This window comes from Rhipicephalus microplus, chromosome 4, assembly GCF_043290135.1.
Source record: "Rhipicephalus microplus isolate Deutch F79 chromosome 4, USDA_Rmic, whole genome shotgun sequence".
NCBI lineage: Eukaryota > Metazoa > Arthropoda > Arachnida > Ixodida > Ixodidae > Rhipicephalus > Rhipicephalus microplus.
The window spans coordinates 72,927,560-72,954,617 of record NC_134703.1 but is presented as its reverse complement, the minus strand read 5'-3'; the positions used below and the strand labels follow the sequence as shown (position 1 = coordinate 72,954,617).

The window sequence follows — 27,058 nt, the reverse complement described above, 5'->3', positions numbered from 1 at the left end:
TTGCATTCACGTGCTCTTCCTTCTAACATTTTATTTCTCGGTTCTCTGGAGTTAAAACACATAAAGCGTAACTTCTATTTCCTCTCTTGATACACATAAGTTGCGATCAGCAGCAAGGTGACCTTTGAGAGGAAGGATAAGCGATGTTCAATTAGAGATTTCAACTCGTTTCACGACCCATACCGTTGTAAATCTTCCCAGAAAAGGAGAGCGAGTGCATGATGCACTGCTCATGGCAGTTCAAAATGGCAAGACCTGCTGAAAGGCCCTTTAAGAAGCGTATCTGGATGCTAAAAACCAAATAGCTTTAAAAACTCCTAAACCACCTCGACGTCGAAATTCTGTTGCGTAGAAAAGCTTTGCCCGAGTGTACTGTATACGACCATGGAGACGTGAGAATTCGTCAAAACGGTGCTGTAATAGTGTAGTTGAAGGCGTTTGATTATCCAACTGTGGCTATCAGTCGTTTCGCTCTTTCTTTCGCTATTCACCATTGGTATCCTCTCCCAAAGCCATTTGGCCCTTTCGCGTAGAGCCCCTCTCAATACCCCGCGGCATACTTCATCACCGACGCGCTGCTCGAAACACAGTCTACTTCGCCCCGCCACGGTGGTCTAGTGGCTAAGGTACTCGGCTGCCGACTCGCAGGTCGCGGGATCAAATCCCGGCTGTGGCGGCTGCATTTCCGATGGAGGCGGAAATGTTGTAGGCCCGTGTACTCAGACTTGGGTGCACGTTAAAGAACCCCAGGTGGTCAAAATTTCCGAAGCCCTCCACTACGGCGTCTCTCATAATCATATGGTGATTTTGGGACGTTGAACCCCACAAATCAATCAATCATCACAGTCTACTTCAGGTTGCCGCGACTCATTACCTCTACTCCGTCGACAGCGTGCTTGTTGGCCAGTTTTTCCTTCCTGCATGGTAGGCACTGCGCCGTGGTCCCGACCGGGTTGCAGAAATTAGGTGCCTTTTCTCATCTTCTAACCACTACCATCACCACAACCTCCATGTTGTTGGCGAACCGCTGCTACCGGTCCGGTTCAGTCCGGCTTTGTAGACGGTCACGCCGCCTGGCGGCTACAGAGAAAAACACCTCGAGATAATCAACTGACGACGCAGTGCCTTTACGTGGCTATTGCGGGCCTGACAACACCTGTCATGCTGGCAGAACGCTTTTGTTCGCCTTTTAAATGCGAAGCATTTCTTAGCGAACTTCGGTGGCTTTGAGCATACCTATCTAACTATCTAGCCGCCGACGACTTTTAGCTTTCCTGGCCGTCTCAATATAGCTATCGATACCAAACTTGGTATGGCATAACATGACTGATGAAGTAGATACTTGACTAGTCATAACATTAAAACTATTATGTACGTCATGAATTTCATAATATATATTTCATGATCCTGCAGCTCTTGCGGTGGTTGCGTTCACATGGCATCTTGCAAATCTGATATGGTATGCCATGATTGCAAGGCGAACACAAGCGACAGACCCTAACACGAAAGTAATGACATGCGTGTCATATAACAACATGACTACATGCCACGCTCATGATGCGCTCACGGCCGTTTCGCTAGCGTCACATGTACCAAATTTGGTATAACGGTACGATAATGGATGACGCAGGTAACTGACTAGTGAAACATAATAATCATGAGATGCGTGTCATGAAACAACATGACTACATGCTACGCTCATGGTGCGCTCGCGGCCGTTTGCTTCACATGTACCAAACTTCGTATTACATGACCCGAACGGATGACACGTAAATGACGCATCCAAACATAATAATCACATGCGTGTCATGTAACAACATGACTACATGCCACACTGATGATGCGCTCGCGGCCGTTTCGCTATATTCAAATATGCCGAATTCGGTATTACTTGACGCCAATCGATGACGAAGGTATGTGACTGGTGCAAACATGATAATCATGAGGTGCGTGTCATGTGAAAACATCATTATATGCCACAGTCAAAGTGCCAAAACATTTTAACGTGACGCGGTGCGCGTGCTCGCTGGCGTTCATTTCGTCACGTCCCGCCAGCGTTGCCACGCCAGGCGCCGGTTCTGCCATATACTCGCAGGAGCGCGCCGCACTGCGTTGCTTTGATGCGTGCGCATTTCAGCGCGTCCGGCGTCCCTCCATCACAAAAAGAGGAAGACGCAGCGTTGTCTGGGTAACGCATCGGCGCGAAACGCAGCATGTCCCATTTCGCGACGGTTGCCGTCGGGCCGCGCCGATGGACGCTGGTCGCACCTGGCTCAACACTACAGAGTGCTCGCGTTTAGCTAACGTAGCTTCGCTGTGCCCAGCGTGCGCGCGCGTCAACGCTACATCGGAGTATATCGAGCCCTTCATGATGCGCTCGCGGCCGTTTCTCTAGCTCCACATATACCAAATTTGGTGTTAAGTGTGGCCAATAAGTGACGAAAGTATATGACTGGTGCCAACATGGTTATTCTGACACGCGTGTCATGTAAGAACATGACAACATACCATGCTCATAGCGTGCTCGTGGTCGTTGCGCTAGCTGCACATATACTAAATTTCGTACCATGGGACGTGAATAGATGACGAAGGTAAACGACTACCCAATTGTGATAATCATGACACGGAAGCCATCAACGGCATCATTTATCTTCACCTCGCAACGTTGTGCTGATTTTAAAAGGACATTCATATCAACTTTTCTCGTTCGTGCTTCACATATCATCGATTCTCACTCTACGGGGGATTTCCAATTTTTTCTTCTCTTGATCTTCATATCCCCTTTACTTTCTCTTCCCCATCCCTAAGGGTACAAAGCTAAGCCCCCCGACCATAGAGTTTTTTAAAATTAACTAGAGGGGACTCTGGCGCTGCGATCGTTCAGAAACCATGGGTAGTACCCAGATTTGCCTAGTCTTCGTACTTGCGAGTGGCGAATCGCACTTGCGGCTTCGTTTATTGCTGGTTTCAGTTTCGTTTTGAAAGAAAGAACAATTTTTTTCTTCAATTTTGTGACACTATTCGAAATGGTAAGCCTAAAAAAATAAGGTGGTGAAGCGCAACCACTGAACATTTGTTGATTTTTGTTTTGTGAGAAGACACCTCCAAGCCACGTGAACACACACGGAGCCAGAAGCAGGCCAGAAGTACGAAGATTAGACAAATCTCTGCACTGCTCATCTTTGTTATGCTCACTGAAGTGCCGTGCGTTGTAGCTCCCATATACACTAGCGCCAGAGTTCCCTCTAATGTATAATAGGAAACTATATATGCCCGCGACGGGAGGCAGCAAAAGCTGACCTTTTAAATACGTCAGTCTCTCTTAGGATAATTGAACGCATAAATTTTGGTCTGTCTGTCTGTCTGTCTGTCTGTCTGTCTGTCTGTCTGTCTGTCTGTCTGTCTGTCTGTCTGTCGATCCATGCGTCCGTCCGTCCGTTTGTGTATCTGTCCATCTGTCCGTCCGCTTGTCTGTCTGTCCATCCGTCCGTTCGTCTGTCTGAATGTCTGTCTCTCTGTTAAACGATTCAACCACTCTGAAGCCTTTGCTGAACGCCTAACCAAATTGAACTGGGGGCTGCCTTAATACTTCTGAGCATTGTCGATCAAAAAGCAAATATTACGCATATCTGAGGCACAAAATCAGTATGTAAGTTTAAAGTGGTGTGTTTCGTTACAAAAAATTCATATATACATAATTCGAAAAACCCTAATGTTTCTTACGATGCACTGAAAATGCATGCGATGGTTTTCTTTTTTTATAGGGCACGCAATGTCCGCTTTTCCTAAAGGAGCACAGACATCAAATTTCAGACATGACATGCAGCGTTCATTCAACTGCTTCGTATTTATGAGCTTTTTTTTAGCGAATCATGAATCGCGTCTGTTACGTAGATGGTATTCTATTTCGAGCGCAACGAGCATCCAAGACTATGGTCCAAGGCTCATCGACGCGTTCCCGGCCATGAGACATCGACAGTATATTGGATATGTTCAGTAAGCTCCTAGGCCACGCCTCAGGCACTAATTGACGATGAGCGAACAGTGATGACGTAGGCAATTTCACTGCGCTCACCGCGGTGTCTACATGTGGTGCCATAGTACTGTCTAAAGCTCCTAAATTGGGCCGCGACGCCTGACTGCACAGCAACTGCTTCACTTTCTTCGTTTTTCTTGGTTCGTGCAGTGCCTTCGTGTGAATCTTGTGGTTTCTTCCTGCCACTTCGGGTAATTTGTCGTGGAGTCGTTAGCACGAATGGGAATATTTAAAGCTACAGTCATCATGAAAAAGTGACATGCAGCACTCTTATGTCTTACGAGCCAGCGTGGCCCGATCGTGCGTCTCCAGCTGCCTCGTCACTGCTTGGTCCTGCGTCGATTCCAGAATGAATGCTCAGAAAAAGATCGAACAGAAAATGATTCGCCCCGCCGCGAATCGCCACGATTTCATATTCCTCAGAGCTTTCATTATCACTTGTGGACGCTGATCACGGTGGCGACAACAATGGGGGCGGCGATGAAATGCGTGCCGAGTAGATGAAATGCCAACTATGTCACCTTCTCATATGGGAAATGCTGCGGTTGTCGAGGTGAGTGGACGCGTCCACATCGGCTACGTCTTTTGCGAATGTTTTCGCAGAATTTTCATCATTGTGTGGTGTATATTTGACACCATAGAATCCATGAGGATGACAGAATTCGGTAGATATCAAACTTGAGGTGGGTCACTGCTTTTTGGACATTACCTCAACTTTTGTGCTGCCGCTGCGTTGGTCAATCGCTAGGCACAGCGTATGACAGCCCTACAAGGCGGCACGCGCGCGTCGGGCATGACATCTATGCAAGTAGAAGGGAGAGTGCTGTCGGCAGAGTAATTTACAGAATATCTCCGATGGCGGAGAGTGTCCAACCGGAAATCCGAGGTTTCCGACGAAGCCTCTATCAGGTGGTGACGGTTCACAAGACGAGCTAGCTGAACCGAGGAGCGCAGATGGACAGCGCAGAGACTTCGCTATCAAGCAACGCATTCTGGAGGCATCGCGAATACCACCGACACTAGAAAAACACATCAAGAAGTCATTCGCCCATGGAGGGATTGAATCTGGAGAAAGTCAGCTTCACAACTGTGGGCCGGGCTACCGTCGAGGCGGAAGGCCTCACTACTGAGCAGATTAATGTGTTATTTGCCCCAACTTCATGCAAAATAACTTCATTGCTAGTACGCCACAAAGGAGCGATGCTGAACGCTATGTCAGAATTAGGTCAGTAAGGGTGGTGGACAAGAATATTGAAGTCAGTGCATACGAGACTTCCCCACACATTACGTGTAAGGGGGTCATTCGCCATGTAGACATTATGAATGGACCTGCTGCACTTGAGCAAAACATCGTTAATTACCGCAATTCATTGGCTCTGGCCGTCAAAAGAGTCAAGAATACAGGCTCGGTGATGCTTCTGTACGACCGCTTAAAAGTCCCCAACATTGTAATGTATGGGCCAACTTTGCTCCGTTGTTACTTGTACCGCAAGCAAGTCGACGTATGCTATGTGTGTGGGAAGCTTCGACAGCGAGTGGATGTTTGTCCTGCGCCTTGATTGCCATAGATTCAGTGCTCAGAACCCTGCAATGAACCATAACTGTGAGCTTTGTTGCAAGCTTTGTGGAGGCCGACACGTGGAGGTGGATAAGCGATGCAGACAACGGTACCAGGTTCCCTACATGTTGCGTGTTTGCCGACAGGAGTTAGCAAGGGCATAGCTAGAAGTGGAACAAGAAGCACTCTAGGTGGCGCAGCTGGCACGCGTCTCTCAACTCTTTGGGTGACGTTCACGCTATAGGAGCCGTTCGAAGTCGGAACGAAGGTCATCGTATAGGAGCCCAGCCTCAAGGAACCACTCTGCGTCTAATGGTGGAGGCAACAATGCCACTGGAAGGTGGACAACCTTGGCTGACAAAATCAATGGTGAACCCATCACTGGCCGAACGCAGGAGCAGAGCCAAAAGCATGTGTGTGATAATCGGAGTAAGGAAAGGATTCCGCAATTAGAAAAACAGAATCATAGCTGAAAAACAGCCATTGAAGAGCTTGTAAAGGAGATAGATGAACTTGATAGAAGTTTAAAGTCCGGCAACAGCGCTAGCTTAGGTCAGGGTAGCAAACTTTATAGCCGGGTTGAGGTACCAAGGCCTGTGGAAGTTTATAGAGAGAGCATGGCTGATGAGAAGACACCAGCTCCGAAAAAGAAGTTGCTCTCGACTGTGCGGGATGAGGCCAAAGTTGGTTCCGAGCTTAAAGAAATTATGGTGACATTGCAGGAAAGTGTAAATCAGATGATTATTAGATTCTAGCGAATAGAAGAGCGAGAAAGTATCACGGGTCAGATATTACTTAACATTGAAGAATATCTCAATGAGACCGTTTTTTTTCGCTATGGAGTCGGAGTGCTCTCAGCCGCCAACCCGGTAGGACAAGCCCCCCAGCGGAATTAAACTCAACATGAGTAAACCAAGTTTACATAGCCAAGATGGTGGCTTCATCAAATAGTTCATTTAGTATTTGGTAGTGTAATTGTAGGCGGTTATATCATAAAAAGGCGTCCCTGCAGCACTTTGTGTGAACGGGCAGTGTGAAACCTCAGGTTATCATGTTGCAGAAAACTGACGTCTAGCGTAGCCTTAACCGGTTTCAAACTGGAGGTTAAACAGAATAAGGAAGGAAGAGGGCTCGCAGCACTCATCAGTAGAAGGTTGTGGTATGTTAGGCATGATCTTCACATGCTGATGCGCAGGATTTAATATGTTGTAATCGAGGCGATTTCAGGTCAGCAAGGAGCAAGACAAAGGAGCGTTTACCTGCTGAACTTGTACAGCAACACCAGGGACACGAAACAGAGTTTCATATCTCTCTAGAGCAAGGCAGACAATCTCGCTAAGGACAGGCCGTTGCTTACTGGAGGGGACTTTAATGCACCCTCTTATGTGTGGAAGTATGTGTATTGCACTAGTACAGGGGAGAGGCTAGGGCAACCGACCGTAGACTTGAATTTATCCCTCATTACAGACCTTTCGTATCCCACTCGTTGCGGCACGTCGACATCTACATATTCCGTACCAGATCCTACTTTTGTTCATGGGTTCACGAATTCATGCAGGTCAAACTCTAATATAGATTTCGGCAGCGATAATTACCTACTTATGATTACTTTGGAGGTGGCTCATAAAAAGGAGGGAACATTCAAGGTTCTTGACTGCTATGCATTTAGAGACCATAGAAACAAAGATCAGGGGAATGAGTTGACTTGGACACAGTGGGCTATAGTCAGCTTAATAGTGACTTTAAGGTGACCACTAAGGAACTTAAGACAGATATTGACACAAAGCACATGAATAGTCGTCTGGCACACTTGTCAGAAGCGAAGCAGCCACTGTTGGCAAGATGGAAGGCTTAGAAAGCGTATAGCAATGGTTAATAAAGAAATTGAAGACCATTGTTGGGTATTGTGCAAGCAGCAATGTGATGAGGTACATCGGACGTTATTTTGCAGTATAGTGGGGATAAGAATAGATTTGTGAGAAAGGAATTTACTGAAAGTGATGTAAGGATGGAATTACAAGATCTTGATAGTCGATCGGCATTAGGGCTGGGTGGCATTTATAATAAACTGTTAAGATTTTCAGACGAAGTGTCTGTCGAGTTCCTTACGCGGAAGATAAATAGTCGATGGAAGGAAGGATCTTTCCCTGAAGAGTAAAAGCTTGTGGGTACTGTTCTCATACGGAAACCTGGCAACGCCATAGGGCGGGAAAATCTCAGACCGATTTCGCTAACATCGTGGTTGGGAAAAGTTGCTGAGCAGGTCATTTTAAATAGGCTAACGCGTTATGTTGAGGACAATGGAGTGTTTTCGCACTTCATAATAGGCTTTCATTCCAGCCTCTTGACTCAAGGCGTTATGCTCAGGATTAAGCATCACCTACGGATTAAGCAATATCGGCGGAGAAAGGACGTCAAGGTACTACTTGATGTGGAAAAAGCTTTCGACACTCTCCGACACTCCTTCATTCTACAGAGGCTGTCAGACTTGAATCTGGGGCAACTTTTTTTTTTAATTTTGTGAAGTTTTTTTTGTGAATAGAACGACATGTCTCAGGTTGGGGGAGATCAAGTCCACAGTCTTCAAATTGGGTTCTCGTGGTACACCTCAAGGATCCATATTCTCGCGAATGTTGTTTAATCTGGCGATGTCAGAGCTAGCTAACGTACTGGACACTGCCGAGGGTATTGGCTATACCATCTATGCGGATGACGTGACGCTATGTAACATCTGTGGTAGCGATGGAGAGCGTGAGAGTAGGCTGCAGGAGGTGGTAGCGCTTACGGAAAACCGTTTGGCTCTTATGGCACTCAAGTGCTCCACTAAACAGTCGGAGCTGTTAATTTTTAAATCCAGAAAATTAGGTCTTAGGCCGAAAAATTGGGTACCAGAAGTTGAGCCTAGCATCATAGTTCATACCAGCAATTGGTCATTGGAACCAAAAGTCGATGCTATTAGGATTCTTGGTTTGGTAATTGAAGTAAGTGGATCAAATAATATAACTATTCAGCGTATTACCGAGAAGACAACGGAGATCATAAAAGTTATCCAAAGGACCTCTAACAGGCATAGAGAATTAGGAAAAGAGGGTGCGATGCGCTTGGTTTATGCATTTATTTTGTTCCATTTTTCGTACTTATAGCTGCTGTGCTAAATTGAAAAAGGGGTGGATAAAGACAAATTGGAAGTTTTAATTGGAAAACCTGTTAAGGCGGCGTTTGGTCTACCTGTGAGTACGTCAAATGATATGTTGTTGCCGCTTCAGGTTTGCATAGTACTCTTGACGGAATTGCCGAGGCTCAGCGTACGGCACGGAGAGATTGGTCGCTGGGCACACCAGCTGGTAGGTATATCTTACAGTCAATTGAAGAATCGGTGGTGACTCGTGATGGCGCACGCCTATACGAGTTAACCGTGAACATCAGGGCTAATATCATGGTTCGTCTTTTTGCGCGAAATGCGCCCAATGTGCATAATCTAGGGAGGTGAATGGCGAGAGCTAGGGCTTTGTTGCGTGAGCCAAAGGATCAGGAGAACGAGTCTGCGTTTGTTTACGCAGCATGGATTAATAGGAAAGATGCTTGCTTGGTGGTGGTGGTAGATGAGAAAGGGTGTGTCGAAATGCCGCTTCCGTTTATACCAAACATCCGGGGGTCGCTGATGTGGCTATTCCCCAAGCACTCATTTATTCGAGCAGAATTTTAGTCTTTAGTGACTCTTGCTCTACAATTAAAGCCTTCTCGAGGAGAGTTATTGCTGTACCGGCTTACAGACTGCTGCAAGGTAAAGACATCACTCCGCATACCATCACTTGGTTTTCGGCACACATAAAGTCAGTGGAGGGAGCCCCACGTAACCTCAACGAGGAGGCACCCAGGGGGACACGAAGATTAGTGTGTTGAGCAATCCATAGGTGGCCTAATCTCCCGCTGCTGAGTTTAGGGACCAGCTGTTGACGTACAACGATATAGCTAAACAATATTACTCAGAGCGCAGGGAATTCCTCTTGCCACATTCTTGACTTAACAGGCCACAGGCGGTTACATTAAGACTTCTGCTGAGGTGGACGTATACCCCAACCCGGTCGTCATCAACAAAATTAATCCGGACTGCGGCGTTTCGGTCTATTGTAGTAAGTGTGGGGGCTGGCTCAATTTTGACTGCATGCTCTGATGCTGCTGAGCATTGGCCGGTGCGGCTTTTCATGGTGAACAGTGGTGGTAGCGAATTCTACCCAGTGACGTGCAGGCAGACCAACTCAGGGCTGTCCAGAGGGACCGTGTGACGACAGGAGGGCTTGGACTCTCTGTTTCGACGTGGGAGCAGCCAGCATAATTCCTGGACTGATCCTCAGGGCCATAAGAAAGTTCTTCCTACCACAATATTTAACGCAGCTACGTGATAAGATGAAGTAGGACCATGGCAGGTGACCACTTGGCAGCAGTGGCATCGTCAAAAATTGGCGGGCTTTGCACCTGTTTTGAATTGACTTCAATACCGGTCATACTAATCATTATTACATATAATATTTCACCCGTTTGTTGCAATATTAGTATGGAATCGTTACTTTGGGATCAATAACTATACTTTGATGCAAATACGTGACATGCGTCAAGTGGATGTCACTGCTCCTTTAACATCAGTCACGCACAAGATGATTATTTTTTGTTCACAAGCAACAACACTGACGCTGACACCAACGATTGAAATTTTGGCTACACGAGCTCTATACAACTATCGCGTTGAAAGTGGCACCCACCTATTCTTTTATGGGTGGGTGCCACTTTTCTATCCGCTTCCTATCACTGGACTTCAGCACAAATTCTTGTGGTCCTGTGACCAAACACCTGATATGAAAAATCTTTGTGGGTTTCCTTGTTCTCGTGTACTTGAAACCGTTGGACGCCAATTTTCCATTCACTTTTCAAAATAATACGGACGTAATTGAGTTACTGCTTGACTAATTGATATATGGAATTTAACGTCCTAGACCGACCATACAGTTATGGGAGACGTCGTAATAGATGGCTCGGGATAACTGGGCTACTGCATAGCACATAATGGGGTTGCTATTAATACTCGCACGTGCCCCTCTATTTCTTGTTTCAGCTTATCACGTTGCCACAGGATGTTTATCTTCTGCTTGTATCTGGTGGATCAAGTAGAAATCAAAAAGCTCTATGCGTACGATCTCGGCCTCTAAAAACGGACAGAAAACTTCGCACGGCTCTTCGAACCCTCGATTTTTATTCAAAAAATGATCGGTAAGTGTTAGTATAATGCTGAGAAAAAGGGCTTGTAAAGTTTGATCACATGGGCAACGCCGGGAACTTAATAATGATTCCAACACTTTCAAGAAAAAAAGTATCACCAGTTTTGGCGTACGAGTTTGTATTGTTGCATGTCACGCCTGATAAAGCAAATTCCAGCGAAATGAAAGAACACTGTATTATTTTTTTAATTTTATGGTGTAACATGAATGGTTGAGAATAGTAAGGGCTCCGAAGCATCAGTTAGCAACATCTAAATAGCGAACCAACTTTTGAGGTTTCGCGAGGCTCTCTTGGTCAAGTAACTGCATCTTGAGATTCAGCAATTAGCTAATAAAAGTTTCTCTAACTTATAAATAACTTATCCCAGTATTTCTTGCGGTTTCAAAGGCAATTATTCTTTGTCATTTTTCTTCATCACGTTGTCAGCAAATGCGAGCATGCCTTTACGTCGTTTCTGCTTTTTTCTCAATACACATTTGAGGTTTGTGTACTTCTTTCTAGAGCGTAAGCAAAGTGAAATTCTGATATGTGCTAACGCAACTACATACCAGGAACTACAATCGAAACCATAGGTACATTTGAGTTTTCCTAGAATAAAAAAACATTTCATAATTGGCAATCTTGATACATATAAAAGCGTAAGAAAACACAACATAGCTGTTTTTTGTAGTACATTCGCAATATTTAGTTTCACTTCTGCAGAGCGTAGGCTGCTATATTTCTCCAAAAATTCAATGTTCTGCAAATCGCAATGTTAACAAATTCTTCACATAAAACAAGTAAAAAAATTAAGTGCAAAACACACCTTATACAATTCAAAGCTAATTCTGCAATCCAGTGTAACCTCCCTCCATCTTTAAAATTTATTCAAATATATAGCAACAGTTTCAATTACCACTTCTGTACAGCAACGTTTCGAAACTCATTTTCAAAGGGTCATGCCAACCTAACTGACAACAGCGGCGAACAAAGCTGTTGAACGTCAAATATGAGCTCCTGAGCCAATACACAGGTTATTTATACGTGTGCACCACCTAGCATTTACAATTCGCTGGCATTGAAGTGCTACATTTGCGAGTATCTACTGCTGTTCAAACGATGAACATCTGTAGAACACCTCTGCTAAAGCAGGAATGAACGCCTTCTCTAAAGCGGGCCCTGCATGTATGAAAATAGCTGTAAGCGGCCCCCGAACGCTGTGGGAAGCACTTAGTATTATGTCTTTGGTGTTGCTAAATCATTCTACTGAGGAATAGAGAACCTATACTGCTTGCGCTATTGATGACAACGTTCAGGATTAGTCGCGACAAAGCAAGTTTGAAGCTAATGTTATGATTTCTAATCCGTGACATAAAACTAGGTGGCTTGTTTTTATATATGCATTCGAGTATAGTTTTCATGAAAGCATAATGGCTCCGCAGGGTAATAATTTAGCACTTGTCGAAGTATTCAAACAGAATTGTGTTTTATTTCTTCTTTTTCTTCGCAGGCACTCAGACCTGAAGCTGAAGGGGCGTGAGAAACATCAGCTTTTGTAAGCTAACATAAAATCCTATCTGTTTTGGGAGGTCGTATTTACTTGTTTAGTGCCGAAAAGTCCGGATTCGGTTCACTTTTTGTGTCCGTTCATTACGTTGCCCTAACGGCGCCACGCAATGACAATTCATCTTCGGATCACGTTAATGTGCTTATCTTCACCAGCGTTTCAACATTAAAAAATTCAAAGCAAACTAATGGAGGGCATGAGGATGAGTGGGACAAAGCATCCATCAGTCTGTCCGCGCTTCCGTCCGTCCATTTTTTCTTGCTTCCATTCATCCATACGTTCATCCGTGTGACCGTCTGTGCGTCTGTTCATCCGTGCGTTCGTTCGTCTGTGCGTCCGTCCATGCATCTGTCCATGCGTCCATCCGTGCGTTCATTTGTGCGTCCATCCATACGTCTGTCCTTATGTCTGTCTGTTCATCTGTCCGTCCGTGCGTCTGTACATCCGTCCGTCTATCTAGTGAACACTTCAAGTACCGACATCTCGCATCTTTTGGTCATATCTTAATAATATAGAAGTACCGCCATTCAGCGGGCATTCCATGAACTAAACGAGAGGTGGCACGGCCGGACTAAAGGAGCGGCACACGCGCACTCTCTTACGGCCTGCGCTTTATGTCTTGTTCCAATCTTTCACCATCGCTAGTTCATGGCACTGCAGTCCAACCCTCGCAAGACCTTGCCAAAACGAAGAAAGTTACGTCCAGCGAGTATAACGTAACAACCTTTTCTGGTGAGATAGAGCTCAAAGTGCGTCCTTCTGTTACTAGTTGTGTTTTAGTAAGCATAAAATTCAAGGCAAATTTTATTAGATATTAAGTCTTACTATTATTGAGATACTCGTCTCTATAGATTATTTATTCACAACATTTATCTTTTTATTTGTGATTATCAAGCGCGGGTTTTCTCAATTCAAAACAGTCCACCCGTGCCGCTCCTCTAGTCTGGCCGTGGAGGTGGCTACCTACTACTTCGACTACTACTACTACTACTACTACTACTACTACTACTACTACTACTACTACTACTACTACTACTACTACTACTACTACTACGTACGCCACAGACGCACAACCCATGGTTTTAGGACCTTCGCCCATAAAAAAGAATGCACAAAGGCCTGAGCCAGTGGAGTGACACGTCCATAGAGCCAATGGGGACAGCAATTTGGAACTGACGGTAGCGCCGTCTGGGTTTTGTAGGAAATCGTAAAAAAAGATTGCAAAATGACTATTTTACGAATAAGTGAGAAAGGTTCATTACCTTCTACACATAAATATATTTTAACCAAATTTAACCAAGAATACTGTTTGTATAATTTATAATTGCGTATAAAATGAAGTAGGTTTCAAAAGCACCAGGATGTTTCGATATGACGGCTGGCCTTCCGCATAGCAGACGACATCGTCGTCGTCTGCTTCTGCGTCATGGCTGACCACCGTTCGTTGTAGCAGCCCCATTCCTCAATTTCTATTGTTTCCACATAGTACACTGCAGTAAACTGTGCAATATAAGCTCATAAGTATCTTGCATACTTACTTTAGTAAATTGTGATGCCGCATACAGGCCGAGCGAAATGACAATGCTGGTCACACAAACTTGCAACAATAAATCGTTTTATTGCAAGTCAATCAATCGATGTTTAAACAAAATAAAGGCCACGTAAGTAACATTTTAGCACGTAGAGCAGTGAACAATATGCATGCATCAGCGTTCATGTGCAAACAAGGTATACGTACTACGCATAGCCCTAACGCATATGCCTGGAGCGCAAAAGCTGTCCAGCACTGGCTGATATATCCATCGCGCAGCACGAAACCTTTGCTGCAGTGCAGTAAGTAAAGGCATGCCGCTTACATCCCTGCACTTGTGTAGCCCAAGCTTTCTCAACAACTCGTTGACAGTATTCGGTAAACTTTCTGTTTTGGTATCAACATAATTGCGTACCTTTAACGAGCAGTGTGGCAAAACTGTTTGTTTCCTGGTCCGCACTGCCAACTAAAGTGCGTCACTTTCCAATTTTCTACGTGTTCGCACTTTGCATGCTTCTGAATGCCTGAAATTAAATGAGGAACTGTTTTTATGCTTACCATTCCGCAGTCTTAAAAATAGATTTGTCGAAAAAAAAATAAAGGCTTCATTCGGTTTCGTTTACCTACGCTGCCAGGTGCACTGTCGTCGTTTCGATGGCGGTGAGTCGGTGACCCCTCACGCTGTGGCCGCGAATCTCGCAACATGCCACGGGCCTGCCTGAGCTCACGCTGATAAAGCACTGTCCCTATGATAGTCCCATTACACACCAGGAGTCCACGGTTTTATAAGTGAAGCATCTCTTGCTCGAGTCTATGTCCCGCGGCATCGGCGTCCGCACTCGCTCTACGCATGCGCAACTTTCTTCTTATGCTCTCGCCTTTCACATCGCAACGCCGAGGCAGGGAGCGTCTGCTAACCAGCGCTCACTCCCCTCTCTTCTCTAGGCATTCCTCCCCGTGGTGGTTACACCGCCATTGAGCATGCGCGTCTCCTCCCTCTCTCTCCTTTTCTACGCTCTCCCTCTCTCCCCTTGTCACACCAACGCAGGCAGCATCTGCTAGCGAGTTTCTTGATGGAAAAAACCGTCTGCTCACGCTGCACAACTATTCACTGGCCACTCCGTATATTAGGCACTGGAGCTTGACTTCCAAGGTAGTGCCATTAGGACATTTTCCCTGTGCGTTGTTGATCAATAAAAAATCGCAGCGTGCGCGGTGACTGAAAGGAAACTGCTGGTCTCTGTGTCCAATCTGAGTCTTCTGTCTTTCATTGCCTATTCGCAGCGATTGGCATGTTCCAGTAAAAAACACCGACTAATCACTGCGAGAGTTGCACCTCTCCAGGTTTCTCTCCTTCGCAACGCCACGACGAGCACTAGCGTCAATACCGTCAGCATAGTAAGCGTTAGCACCCACTGCTTCGCATCTACACATGGTTCCATTTAGCGGGAGATGGCGTAATTTTTTAATACGAATTTTGCGCTCTAGGCGTGCTCTGGGCAACGCAGGTGTTCTTGCATCCTTTGAAAACCAATGAGTTGGGCAATGTCGTTATTACTAAAGTAAAAGCGATGTGCATCGTGTCAAATTATTATCTTTAAAGAGCACGCAACACCTCAGTGAATTGTAGTGTGTTGTAAGTGCCAAGCGTCCACCGTGCAGTAAAGACATAACCTTTATAATAAGTTGAAAGCTGTAAAAATGCTGCTAACTAGACGTTTTGTTTTAAAGTATATTTATAAAACATCCCAACATAAAAAGAATATTGCACAAAGTAATACACAAAATGTATTAGGCACCGAAATTTGTTTTTGCTAAATCAAAATCAATTGTGAACAGGGTAGCTGTTTAAACCAGCTGGAAAAAATATTGTCACGCAGCAAAGGACGACGCAGTTGTCTATAAGAAAAACAAATTTATTGGAGCGAGCTTGTGCTCCCCTAACAACTGAAAGAATAAACAGGCGGCGAAGCAGCGGTCGGCAAAACGACGTGCACGCTAGTGAGCGTCGGCGATCGAATGTCGCGGCATCGGCTGTGCGGGAATTTATATCCCTCGGCGCGAGCGTTTCTCGAATAGTCGAATTGTATCGAGAACGCTGTGATAGCGTTTGTTTGAAACGCTGTTTGTTCGGAACGCTCGAAACGCTGTTCTATAGCATTTGTTCGAAACGCTGTGATAGCGTTTGTTCGAAACGCTGTGAAAACAGTGATAGCACAGGCCGGCTGAGCCAGGCCAAAAAAGAAAAACACAAATAAACAAACCCAATGCATGGTTCGCGGCATTAGCCCCCCTCTAAGAGTGCATCGACCCGATGCTAACATAAGGGACAGTCCAAACAAATTAAAATAAAAGTTCGTCATCGTCCGTAGAAAGGTGTTAAGCGAACCACATGGACGACTTCGGGCCGCGTGTGTCGTCGTGATGTACGGGAGTCACCATCGGGGATCACTTCGTACGTTAGTTCACCAACATGTCGTAGAATTCGGTAGGGTCCGAAATAGCGTCGTAGAAGTTTCTCACTGAGTCCACGTCGTCGAATGGGAGTCCAAACACACACACGATCTCCAGGATGGTACTCGGCGTCTCGGCGTCGGAGATTGTAGCGTCCGGCATCCACCAGTTGCTGGTCCGTTATACGAACTCGAGCGAGCTGGCGGGCCTCCTCCGCACGTTGGAGGTAGCCTTGGACGTCGGCGTTGAGGTCGTCGTCTTCTAGGTGCGGAAGCATGGCGTCGAGCATCGTAGTCGGCCGTCTTCCGTAGACGAGCTCGAACGATGTCATCTGCGTGGTTTCTTGGATAGCCATGTTGTACTCAAACGTGACGTACGGGAGGACTGCCTCCCACGTCTTATGTTCAACGTCGACGTACATAGAGAGTATATCCGCGATTGTCTTATTCAGCCGTTCCGTTAGTCCGTTCGTTTGGGGGTGGTACGCCGTCGTTCTTCGATGAACCGTGTTGCTGTAGCGTAAGATTCCTTGCATGAGCTCCGCAGTGAAGGTCGTTCCGCGGTCTGTGATTAGGACCTCAGGGGCTCCATGTCGCAGCACAACTTGGTTAATAAAGAACTTTGCAACTTCTTGTGAAGTTACCCTCGGAAGAGCGGTAGTCTCTGCGTAGCGCGTCATGTAGTCTGTCGCTACGACAATCCATTTGTTCGCGGATCGGGATGTAGGGAACGGGCCCAGAAGGTCCATTCCGATCTGTTGGAAGGGCCTCGTTAGGACGGCGATCGGCTGCAGAAGTCCGGCGGGTCTCGTCGGTGGTGTTTTTCGTCGCTGGCAGCCACGGCAGCTCCGGACGTAGTGGGTGACATCGGATGTAAGGCGGGGCGAGAAGTATTTTGCCTTAATTTTTGTAATCGTGCGAGCTGTTCCGAGATGTCCGGAAGACGGGTCGTCGTGGCACGCTTCCAAAATTTCGTCACGAAGGTCTGCGGGGATGACAAGTAGAGAATTCGTTCTCGTTCCGGGGTTGAAATTCTTCTTCACTAGGATGGAGTTTTTGAGGCTGAACGCTGGTAAGTTGCGCTTGAACGCTCTAGGCACGGTGACGTTGCGTCCTTCGAGGTAGTCGATCATGGCGCGGAGGTCAGGGTCGGCACGCTGCTGGGCGGCTAGGTCGCTCTCTGTCACGACTCCGAAGAACGCGCTGTCTTCATCGGAGTCCTGTGGTGGTGGGTCGACGGGGGCGCGGGACAGGCAGTCGGCGTCGGAGTGTTTCCTGCCGGATTTGTAGAATATTATAACGTCGAACTCTTGCAGGCGCAAGCTCCACCGCCCAAGACGGCCAGAGGGGTCCTTCAAATCGGCGAGCCAACACAGCGCATGATGGTCTGTCACAACCTTAAACGGTCTACCATAGACGTATGGGCGAAATTTTGAAATGACCCATATGATAGCCAGGCACTCTTTCTTGGAGGCAGAGTAGTTTCTCTCCTCCTTTGACAGACCACGGCTTGCATAGGCGATTACCTTTTCGTAACCGCTTTGCTTTTGGACGAGGACGGCACCCAAACCGATATCACTGGCGTCCGTGTGCATTTCCGTTTCGGCGTTTCGGTCGAAATGAGCGAGCACGGGCGGGTTTTGCAGGCGTTGTTGCAGCTCGCAGAATGCCTTTTCTTGGTCGTTTTCCCAACTGAAAGGGGTGCTTTCTTTCGTCAGGCACGTGAGTGGCTCTGCAATGCGTGCGAAGTTTGCGACGAAGCGCCGGTAGTGTGCGCACAGTCCGAGAAATCTTCGCACACCCTTTTTATCTTTCGGCCTTGGGAAGTTCGCAATAGCTGATGTTTTTGCCGGGTCGGGTAGGACTCCCGCGGTGTTCACGACGCGACCCAAGAACTTGAGTTCCTCGTACGCGAAACGGCACTTGTCAGGCTTCAGCGTTAAGCCCGACGTACGAATGGCCTCGAGTACAGATTCCAACCTTGTGAGGTGTTCGTCGAAAGTCCGGGCAAATGCGACAACGTCGTCGAGGTACACGAGGCAAGTGTGCCACTTCAGGCCTGCTAGCACAGTGTCCATGACTCTCTGAAACGTTGCGGGCGCCGTGCACAGCCCAAACGGCATCACGAACTCGTATAGACCGTCCGGGGTTATAAATGCAGTCTTCTCTCGGTCTCTCTCGTTCACTTCAATTTGCCAGTAGCCGGTCGTGAGATCCATGGATGAGAAATACTTGGTGTGGCAGAGGTGGTCGAGGGCGTCGTCAATTCGTGGCAGGGGGTACACGTCCTTTTTGGTGATTTTGTTTAGTCTCCGGTAGTCAACGCAGAATCTTAAAGTGCCATCTTTTTTCTTCACGAGTACAACCGGCGCAGCCCACGGACTTTTCGATGGCTGTATTATGTCGTCGCTGAGCATGTCATCTACTTGAGTCCGGTTGGCTTCGTGCTCGTGTGAAGAAACGCGGTACGGTGTTTGTCTGGTAGGTCGGGCTCCATTTTCGGTTATTATCCGGTGCTTCGCCAAAGGTGTCTGCCGTAACTTTGAGTTCGAGGAAAAACACTCGCTGTAGCGACGGAGCAACTCCAGTAATCTGTCCCGATTTTCTTGTGACAGCGCCGGGTTCACGTCGAAAGGATGTGGCAGCCTGGAAGCATCTGCGTGTGCGCATTCAAAGGTGGCGACCGCGATCACTTGACTCGCTTCTAGCGTTTCTTCGAGGAACGCAATTGCAGCGCCCTTGTTTAGATGCTGGTACTCCTCGGTGAAATTGGTGACCAAAACGTGGGATCTGCGTTGCTTAAACCGCGCAATGCCTCTTGCGACAGACACACCATGGTCTAGAAGCAACCTTTGGTCAGTCTCCACGATAGCGTCGACGTCAGGAGCAGCACCTTCACAATAGACGGCGATCATCAAGCTTGCGTGGGGTGACAGGGTGACGTGATCGTCGGCGGTTCTTACAGCAGCACGGTGTCCGAGGTTCGGCTGCGGCGTCGTGGAGTGATCGGAAGAAAACGTTATCGACCTGGTCTGCAGAGCAATTATTGCGCCATTGTCCGTCAAAAAGTCCATTCCGAGAATTACGTCGCGGGAGCAGTTAGGCAAAATGACGAACTCGGCAGGGTACGTAGTGCCGTCTATGGTGACGCGCGATGTGCACATTCCACTTGGGGACACGAGGTGGCCTCCTGCTGTGCGTATGTGGGGACCGTCCCATCTGGTCGTAACTTTCTTTAGCTTGGACGCGAATGACTCGCTCATGGCCGAGTAGTCGGCTCCCGTGTCGATGAGGGCGGCTACGTCAAGGCCGTCGATGGACAACTGGACGTCGGATGCCGCTTTCCTCGAATTTCGGGTGCGTCGGGGCGTCGTATCGCGGCTTGCGCGTGTTGATGGTCGGGCACTATGCGTCGTCATCGTCGTCTTCTCAGCGGCAGGCTTCGTCATTTCGGGTACGCGTCGCGCAGCGTAGCTGTCGTCGTTTTCGGGGGTTTCGTCAGGGTGTCGTCGGGTAGTCGGGATGAGGGAATGTCGTGAATCACGGTCTTGCGTCGTTGGAGGGTTTTCATTTTCTCGCCGTTGTGCAACTTCACCTCCAGAAGTTACTGCTTTTAGTTTCCCCCTCGTGGGCTGGGGGACCTTCCACGGGCGAAGTCAGCATTGCTGCGACGGTTGGGGGATTGGTACGGGTAGGGCGACGGCGAACGGTTGAAACGGGATGGTCCACGGCTGGTGTTCGACAGGTATTTTTCGATCTCAAATGGGCGCTGGCCGGCTCGCGGGCGGGGTGCGTCGACGGAGAACCCATGCAAACCCAGCCTCTTGTACGGCCAGCGGCGGTAGACGTGGTCGGCCTCTCCGCAGTGGTAGCCCAGCGGACGATTATCTGGCGTTCGCCACACCTCGGTCTTCCTGGGCGCCTGGTTTCGGGTTACAGGGGGTCGGGCGGGCAACATTGGGCGGCGGTACGGCGGGGCCTCTTGATAACGGGTTGGGACGGGTCGGGGTCGACGAGCAGCAGCGGAGTAGGTCATCGCTTGTTGTTCGTAAGATGCTTCCGATGGCGTAGAATTCCCCAGTGCTTGCTGAACCTCCTCGCGGACGACGTCAGTGAGGGAGGCGACTTGGGGCTGCGGCGTTGCTGGGAACAATTTCCTCAGTTCTTCGCGAACGACGGCGCGGATGGTCTCCCGCAAGTCTTCCGTCGCCAATCCAGGGGCGTTTACCGGGTTCACCGAAAGGGTGTTGAGTGGTCTATCGTATTGCCGCGAACGCATATCCAAGGTCCTCTCGATCATCGAAGCCTCGGTGACGAACTCAGCGACGGTCTTAGGGGGGTCGCGGATGAGTCCAGCGAAGAGCTCTTGTTTAACTCCCCCGCATCAGAAAGCGCACCTTCTTCTCTTCTGCCATTTCGTGGTCAGCTCTCCGGAACAGCATCTTCATCTCCTCTGCGAACAGTACAACACCTTCGTTAGGGTGTTGCATTCGCGTTTCCAACAAAAGGGAGGCTCGTTCTTTCTGCACAACCGTAGCGAATGTTTTGAGGAATTCGCTCTTAAGGACAGTCCCGTTGGTTAGGGAGCCTTCATGGTTCTCAAACCACGTTCGAGCTGCATCCTCCAAATAGAAGAAGACATGACTAAACGTGTCTTCATCAACCCACCTGTTAAAAATGTGGATGCGCTCCAGCTTCTCCAGCCACTCTCCCGGGTCTTCACCAGGAGATCCTCGGAATGATGGGGGCTCACGAGGTTGTTGCAGAACGACGGGAGGGTTGGTAGCGCTGGTCATGGTGCCTGCGTTGATCATCGTGGTTTTTACGTCTTCTTTCCTTTTTTTATCCGGGAGCAGTCCAAACTCTGGCTGAAGGCATTGCTGTCGGCGGCTGACATGAGTTGGGCGTGCTTGTCGTGTCGGGCTTGCTTGTCGGCTTGGCAATGGCTTAGGGTTCATGTACCCCAGCGTTACTAGATCCTGCCGGATCTAGTAACGTTGATGTACCCCGCACCTCCACCAGATGTCACGCAGCAAAGGATGACGCAGTTGTCTATAAGAAAAACAAGTTTATTGGAGCGAGCTTGTGCTCCCCTAACAACTGAAAGAATAAACAGGCGGCGAAGCAGCGGTCGGCAAAACGACGTGCACGCTAGTGAGCGTCGGCGATCGAATGGCGCGGCATCGGCTGTGCGGGAATTTATATCCCTCGGCGCGAGTGTTTCTCGAATAGTCGAATTGTATCGAGAACGCTGTGATAGCGTTTGTTTGAAACGCTGTTTGTTCGGAACGCTCGAAACGCAGTTCGATAGCGTTTGTTCGAAACGCTGTGATAGCGTTTGTTTGAAACGCTGTGAAAACAGTGATAGCACAGGCCGGCGCAGCCAGGCCGAAAAAGCAAAACACAAATAAACAAACCCAATGCATGGTTCGCGGCAATATTGACCCTGCCGTGCAACTATCGTCATCGTTAGCTGGTTATGCGGCACAGGCTTTGGCAAATCCCAACTCTCATATTTATGGTGTGGCCTGAGGAAGCATGATTAGTGCGAGAACGAGTTCTAAGAAAGAGAGTGAGAGAGAAAGAGAGAGTAAGGAAGAGATAAATGGAGAGACGAAAAGAAAGATATAACGAAAGAGAAAGATTTTTGCCGAAAAAAAAAACAAGTCTTTACAACGCCTGATTCAAAACCTCATGCCCTTGATCCGAAGGCAAGCATCCTAACTCCTCCAAAATTAAGGCATCTTTTTTTTCTCTATTTTTTGTCACAACCCAGGCACACTACAATATCAGAGCATAGCATAACCTTGTTAGTCTTTTATAGTACAGTGTGGCAAGAAGGTTGAAAAGGAAAGTAAGCGAGGGGAAGAGAGAGGTAGCGGGAGGGAAAGGAAGAGGTGAGATAGCAATGTGTAGACAAAAATGATGAGAAAGTTTGAAATAGAAATAAATTCAGAGATAAAAGGGGAAGGACAATGAGAACGCCCACTTGAGAAGTATCATGTAGCGGGGAGGTGGGAGAGAGAAATCAGCGTGAGGAGGGAAGAAATGTGGAGGGTAAAGTAAAGCGTAGAACAAAAGTTATGACAGAGATATCTATGAAGGAAGACATGTAGCGAGAGATTGAGAGAACTTCAACAGAAAACGGAGTATAGTGTAAAAAAAAAGTGGTAATTAGAAGTGAGCGTGAGGTGGATAGGTGTGATCGCGAGGAAGGAAGAAATTTGGGGGGGGGGGGGTAGGGCGTACCACAGGAAACATGAGAAAATCAGTAGTAGACAAAACGTCTACGAAAATAAGAATAAGAATTAAGCAAGCAAACTGCGCCCACCAACGGAGACAGGGCGCGCATTTTTTGTTCTGCAGTACATATCTTGGGTGTACAGAGTACCGTAGGGCGTCCTAGCAAAGTGCGTATCTAAGAGGAGGGAGCCACGCACCTCGAAGCTAGGCGTGTCGGTCGACAGGAAGTACGAGCGGCGATGGGCTTGTGCTTCGCTATTCAGAGTTTTAATATGTGCATCATGACTCTTCCTCTCTTTTAGTTGGGTGGAGGGGAAGAAATTGAGAAAGTGCTCCGGAGGGCCAACATATTGCCCCGCTATATTGAGCAGAAACTTTTGACTTGAGGGCGGCCGAACGTCAGGCTGGTCCACTCCCTGGACAAGCGAAGGCATCATCTTTTTCGCGCGCCATTCTTCATCGTCTTTTCTGTAGCGGCACATACAATTTCGCCAGAAACGATAACGCGTAATACATGCTTGTGGCAATATTTAACAAGGTAGACGTTTAAGCTTGATGGGATCCATGTATCCTGAAATGTCGTTGGAGCTTGCGTTTGGTGTGAACAACCGCAAAGATTTCTGAGCTGCGTGGACTCGCGGCACAAGACGCTGCCATTTTGGTCGTTTCTCCGACACTTGATCGCTACGACGGTCTGCTCACACGCATAGAGTTTCCCACAATACTTACTTGAGGGAATTCCGGCGCTAGTGTCTAAGGGAGCTGCAACACACGGCGCTTAAGCGAGCATGGGAATGATGGGTAGTACACACATTTGCCTAAACTTCGTACTTGTGGCCTGCTTTTGGCTCCGTGTGTGTTCGTGTGGCTTGAAGCTGTTTTCTCATGAAACAAAAATCGGCAAATGTTCAGCGATTGTGCTTCGCCACCCTATTTTTTTTACCTTTCTAAATTGGGTCACCAAGTTTAAAGGGTTGAATCTTTTTTTTCAAAACAAAATCGAAACACAGCAATAAACGAAGCTGCAAGTACGATTCGCCGCCCGCAAGTACGAAGACTAGGCAAATGTGTGTGGTGGTGGTAGTGGTTAGAATGAAGAGGAAAAAGGCACCTAATTTCTGTCTGCCTTCAGGCGACACGGCGCAGTGCCTTATAGGGGTGGGGGGAAGGAGGGATAAAAAGAATAGAAGGAAAATAGACGGAGAAGACAGCCAAGCGAGAGAAAAAAGAAGGAGATAGGAAAGTGGGGATCCGGTCGAAGCAGTCCAAGGGCGGGGTGCCACAATGCGAGAGCTGCACGGCGTCAGGAGACCGCGGAGGGCGAACCAGTCGGCGGGAGCTACGCTGGCGTCGGAGATCGCGAGGGCACAACCGTCCAGCTTGAAATCCTGCGAGCGAATCCCGCAAATGTGTGTGCTACCCATCATTCCCATGGTCGCTGAACGATCGCAGTGCCAGAGTGCCCTCTAGTTAATTTTCAGAAACTCTATGCTCACACGCTCAGCGCCTGACCGTATAGCGCATGTGCAGTGGTGCAAACACCGACTTGCTTAACGGAGTGAGAGGCAAAATACTGTCAGCTAGAACTCCCTATTATCTGCCTGAACAGCCTCTACCTAACACGTACAGCTGTGCCGAGCGCGTGCAATGCGAAAATTCTGACATCGCTTGATCTCTCCGTCTTTTTCTTCATCTACTTCACTCCGCAAACTCGCGCGGCCGACCCGTTTCTCCGACGAGGGATGCAATAACTCGGACAGATGACAAAATGAGCACAGGTATAGAGAAATAGTATAGTATAGCAAGGAGACGGTTAAACGAAGTGGGCGTGAGGAGCAAAGGAAAGTGAGAAGAGGGCAAAGCGTGGCATAACCTTGAATACTATACCTTAGCAAGTAGAGGTAAAATGAAAGTGTAGGGGAAGAGAACTGGTGTTAGGGTGAAGAGAAAAAAAAATGAGGACTATAAGGATTTTCCCGAGTTACAAAAGAGAGATGAGAAAGTAAAGCATAGCATAGCCATGTGAGGTGGGAAAGAAAAGTGAGGGCGGGTGAACAAGATTTATGTGAAGGTGAGCAGGAGAAAAGGCTGTATAGAAAAAGAAAGAAAGAAAGAAAGAAAGAAAGAAAGAGAAAGAAAGAAGGAAAGAAAGAAAGAGAAAAAGAAACTAGACAGAAAGAAGAACAGTTCGATGAAGAAATGTGAATAAAGAATTTCCTTTCGCTAAGTGGTGGCACTTACTTGCAAGCTCATCTGTTTATACAGATCGGTGCTGGACTGTTAACGACCAGGCGCAAAATGGCTTTTTTCTAGGCAGCACAACAAAACGTTTTCTTTTTCTTATATGAACATTTAGCCACCGCGATGGTATAGTCGGTATAGCGCTTGGTTGCAGGCCCGAAGGCGGTGAGTTTCATACTGGCCGATTAGGTTACATTAGCAATGCAGAGGAAAATCCTACATGCTTATGTACATTAATTAAGTGGAACGTTCTAGAACCCCTGATGATGGAAGTTTACGAACCACTTCGCTACAGTGTGCTTCTATCGCTGTAGTAGCATCAGAACGTGAAACCCCAGGAAATATTAGTAATTTCAACGTACACATGGGAAGAAAACGGATCTTTAAACGTTTTTTTTTCAATAGCGTCAATTTCAACATTTTAGCGGTGTTTTGTTAAATATGTAAACTATTTGACCTCGTATGATTTCTTACAGGTCAATCAATATTTCTCTAGATGCGCCGAACCACGACGAAATCGAAGTCAACGTGACATGTAGGTTTACATCCTTATACGTGCAGATTTTTCACTTCTGTTACTCGTATGATTATTAGCTATATACGTGTAACCATCTGTTTATTGGCCCAATTTTGTGTTTGTGATTTCATGTAATATACAGGCTGTTTCACGTAAATTCGATAACAAAACTTATAGGAGAGGCCTACCGCAGCCAAATGAAATTAATGACATCGTTTGCCGTGACGTGTCACCCATTGGAGTATTTTGATATTGCACTATATTGAAGTTAACTAATATGCTTTTAGTAAAATTTTGAATGCGAATGCATTTCTTAGTCGGGCTGTGTCAGTCCTCCGGCGGCGGCGTCCTCGGCGGCGGCTGCGCGCCGGCAGGTGTTAGCTTTCCGCTCTCACTCCCTCTCCTATTGCAACAGCTGCGGATGCACATGCTTATTCTCTCCCCTAGCAACCGGAGTATGTGGTGCGAGGGAGTGTTGGAGAGGGCGGGTATGTACTTTGCCACTCCTCTTGACATTCACTTTCTCTCCTCCCTCCGCCCCACTCTCCCATCCACTCGCGCCTCACTCTCGACCATAGAGATTCCTAAAATTAACTAGAGGGGACTCTGGCGCTGCGATCGTTCAGTGACCATGGGAATGATGGGTAGTACCCAGATTTGCCTAGTCTTCGTACTTGCGAGAGGCAAATCTTACTTGTGGCTTCGTTTACTGCTGTGCCTTGGTTTTGTTTGAAAAGAAAGAGCAAACCCTTTTGAACTTTGTGACCCTATTTGAAAAGGGAAGCCTATCAGAATAAGGTGCTGAAGCGCAATTGCTGAACATTTGCTGATATTTGTTTTTTGAAAAAAAAAACAGCTCCAAGCCACACGAACACACACGGAACCAGAAGCAGGCCAGAAAAGCGAAGATTAGACAAATCTGTGTACTACCCATCATTCCCATGCTCGCTGAAGCGCCGTGCGTTGCAGCTCCCCACGGCCCCCATAGACACTAGCACCAGAGTTCCCTCTAGTGTATATTAGGAAACTCTATGCTCTCGACCATTCGCTGGCTGGGCGCCTCTCAAGGCAATTGCAGAAGTTGGTGAAGGTGAATGTCTGACGGCAACGGTGCCGTCTCTCGGCGCAAGAAATGCATTCGTATTTCCTCACGATTCCCTCCGGGGAAGTGTGGGCATTTTTTATGGTGAAATAAGGGTCATGTGAGCTTTGTCATGTTGTAGAGGACTTTTCCACCTTGGTGGATCAGTGACTAGGTTGCTCATCTGTGGACCCAAAGGTTGCAGATTGGATTCCGGCCATGGCATTCGCATTGTGATGGAGGCAAAATGATAGGCGAAACGAAGCTCTCCACTAAAATGTCTCTTAAAATCAAATTGTGGTTTGAGATGTAAAAGTACACTTATTATATTAACATCATAATTTTGTTCTAGAGGGCATTCGATCTATTCAATTTTATGCGGCATAGTGCATGCTGATTACTTTTGACCGGCTTCGCCCACGAAATAAAAAGAAAAACCACAGTGACTGTGCGCATGCGCTACCTCACCGGAGCGCAATCAACCATGCTTCGTCAGAAACAGCGTGTGCTGACCATGGTGAACTGAGTGGCAACGGCTCTAGCCATCAGTGTCACAATGCGTCAGCATTTATGGCAGC

General features: G+C 47.4%; 1 protein-coding gene across 1 annotated transcript in view; it reads left to right on the top strand.

Moving 5' to 3' along the window:
- Positions 1–27,058, top strand: part of LOC142813933 (uncharacterized) — a 39,362-nt gene that overhangs the window by 259 nt on the left and 12,045 nt on the right. The window contains exons 2-4 of the mRNA XM_075891884.1: positions 10,705–10,859; positions 12,358–12,402; positions 25,359–25,417. Of these exons, the coding sequence (XP_075747999.1) occupies positions 10,705–10,859; positions 12,358–12,402; positions 25,359–25,417 (259 nt within the window). The remainder of the gene's footprint in view (positions 1–10,704; positions 10,860–12,357; positions 12,403–25,358; positions 25,418–27,058) is intronic.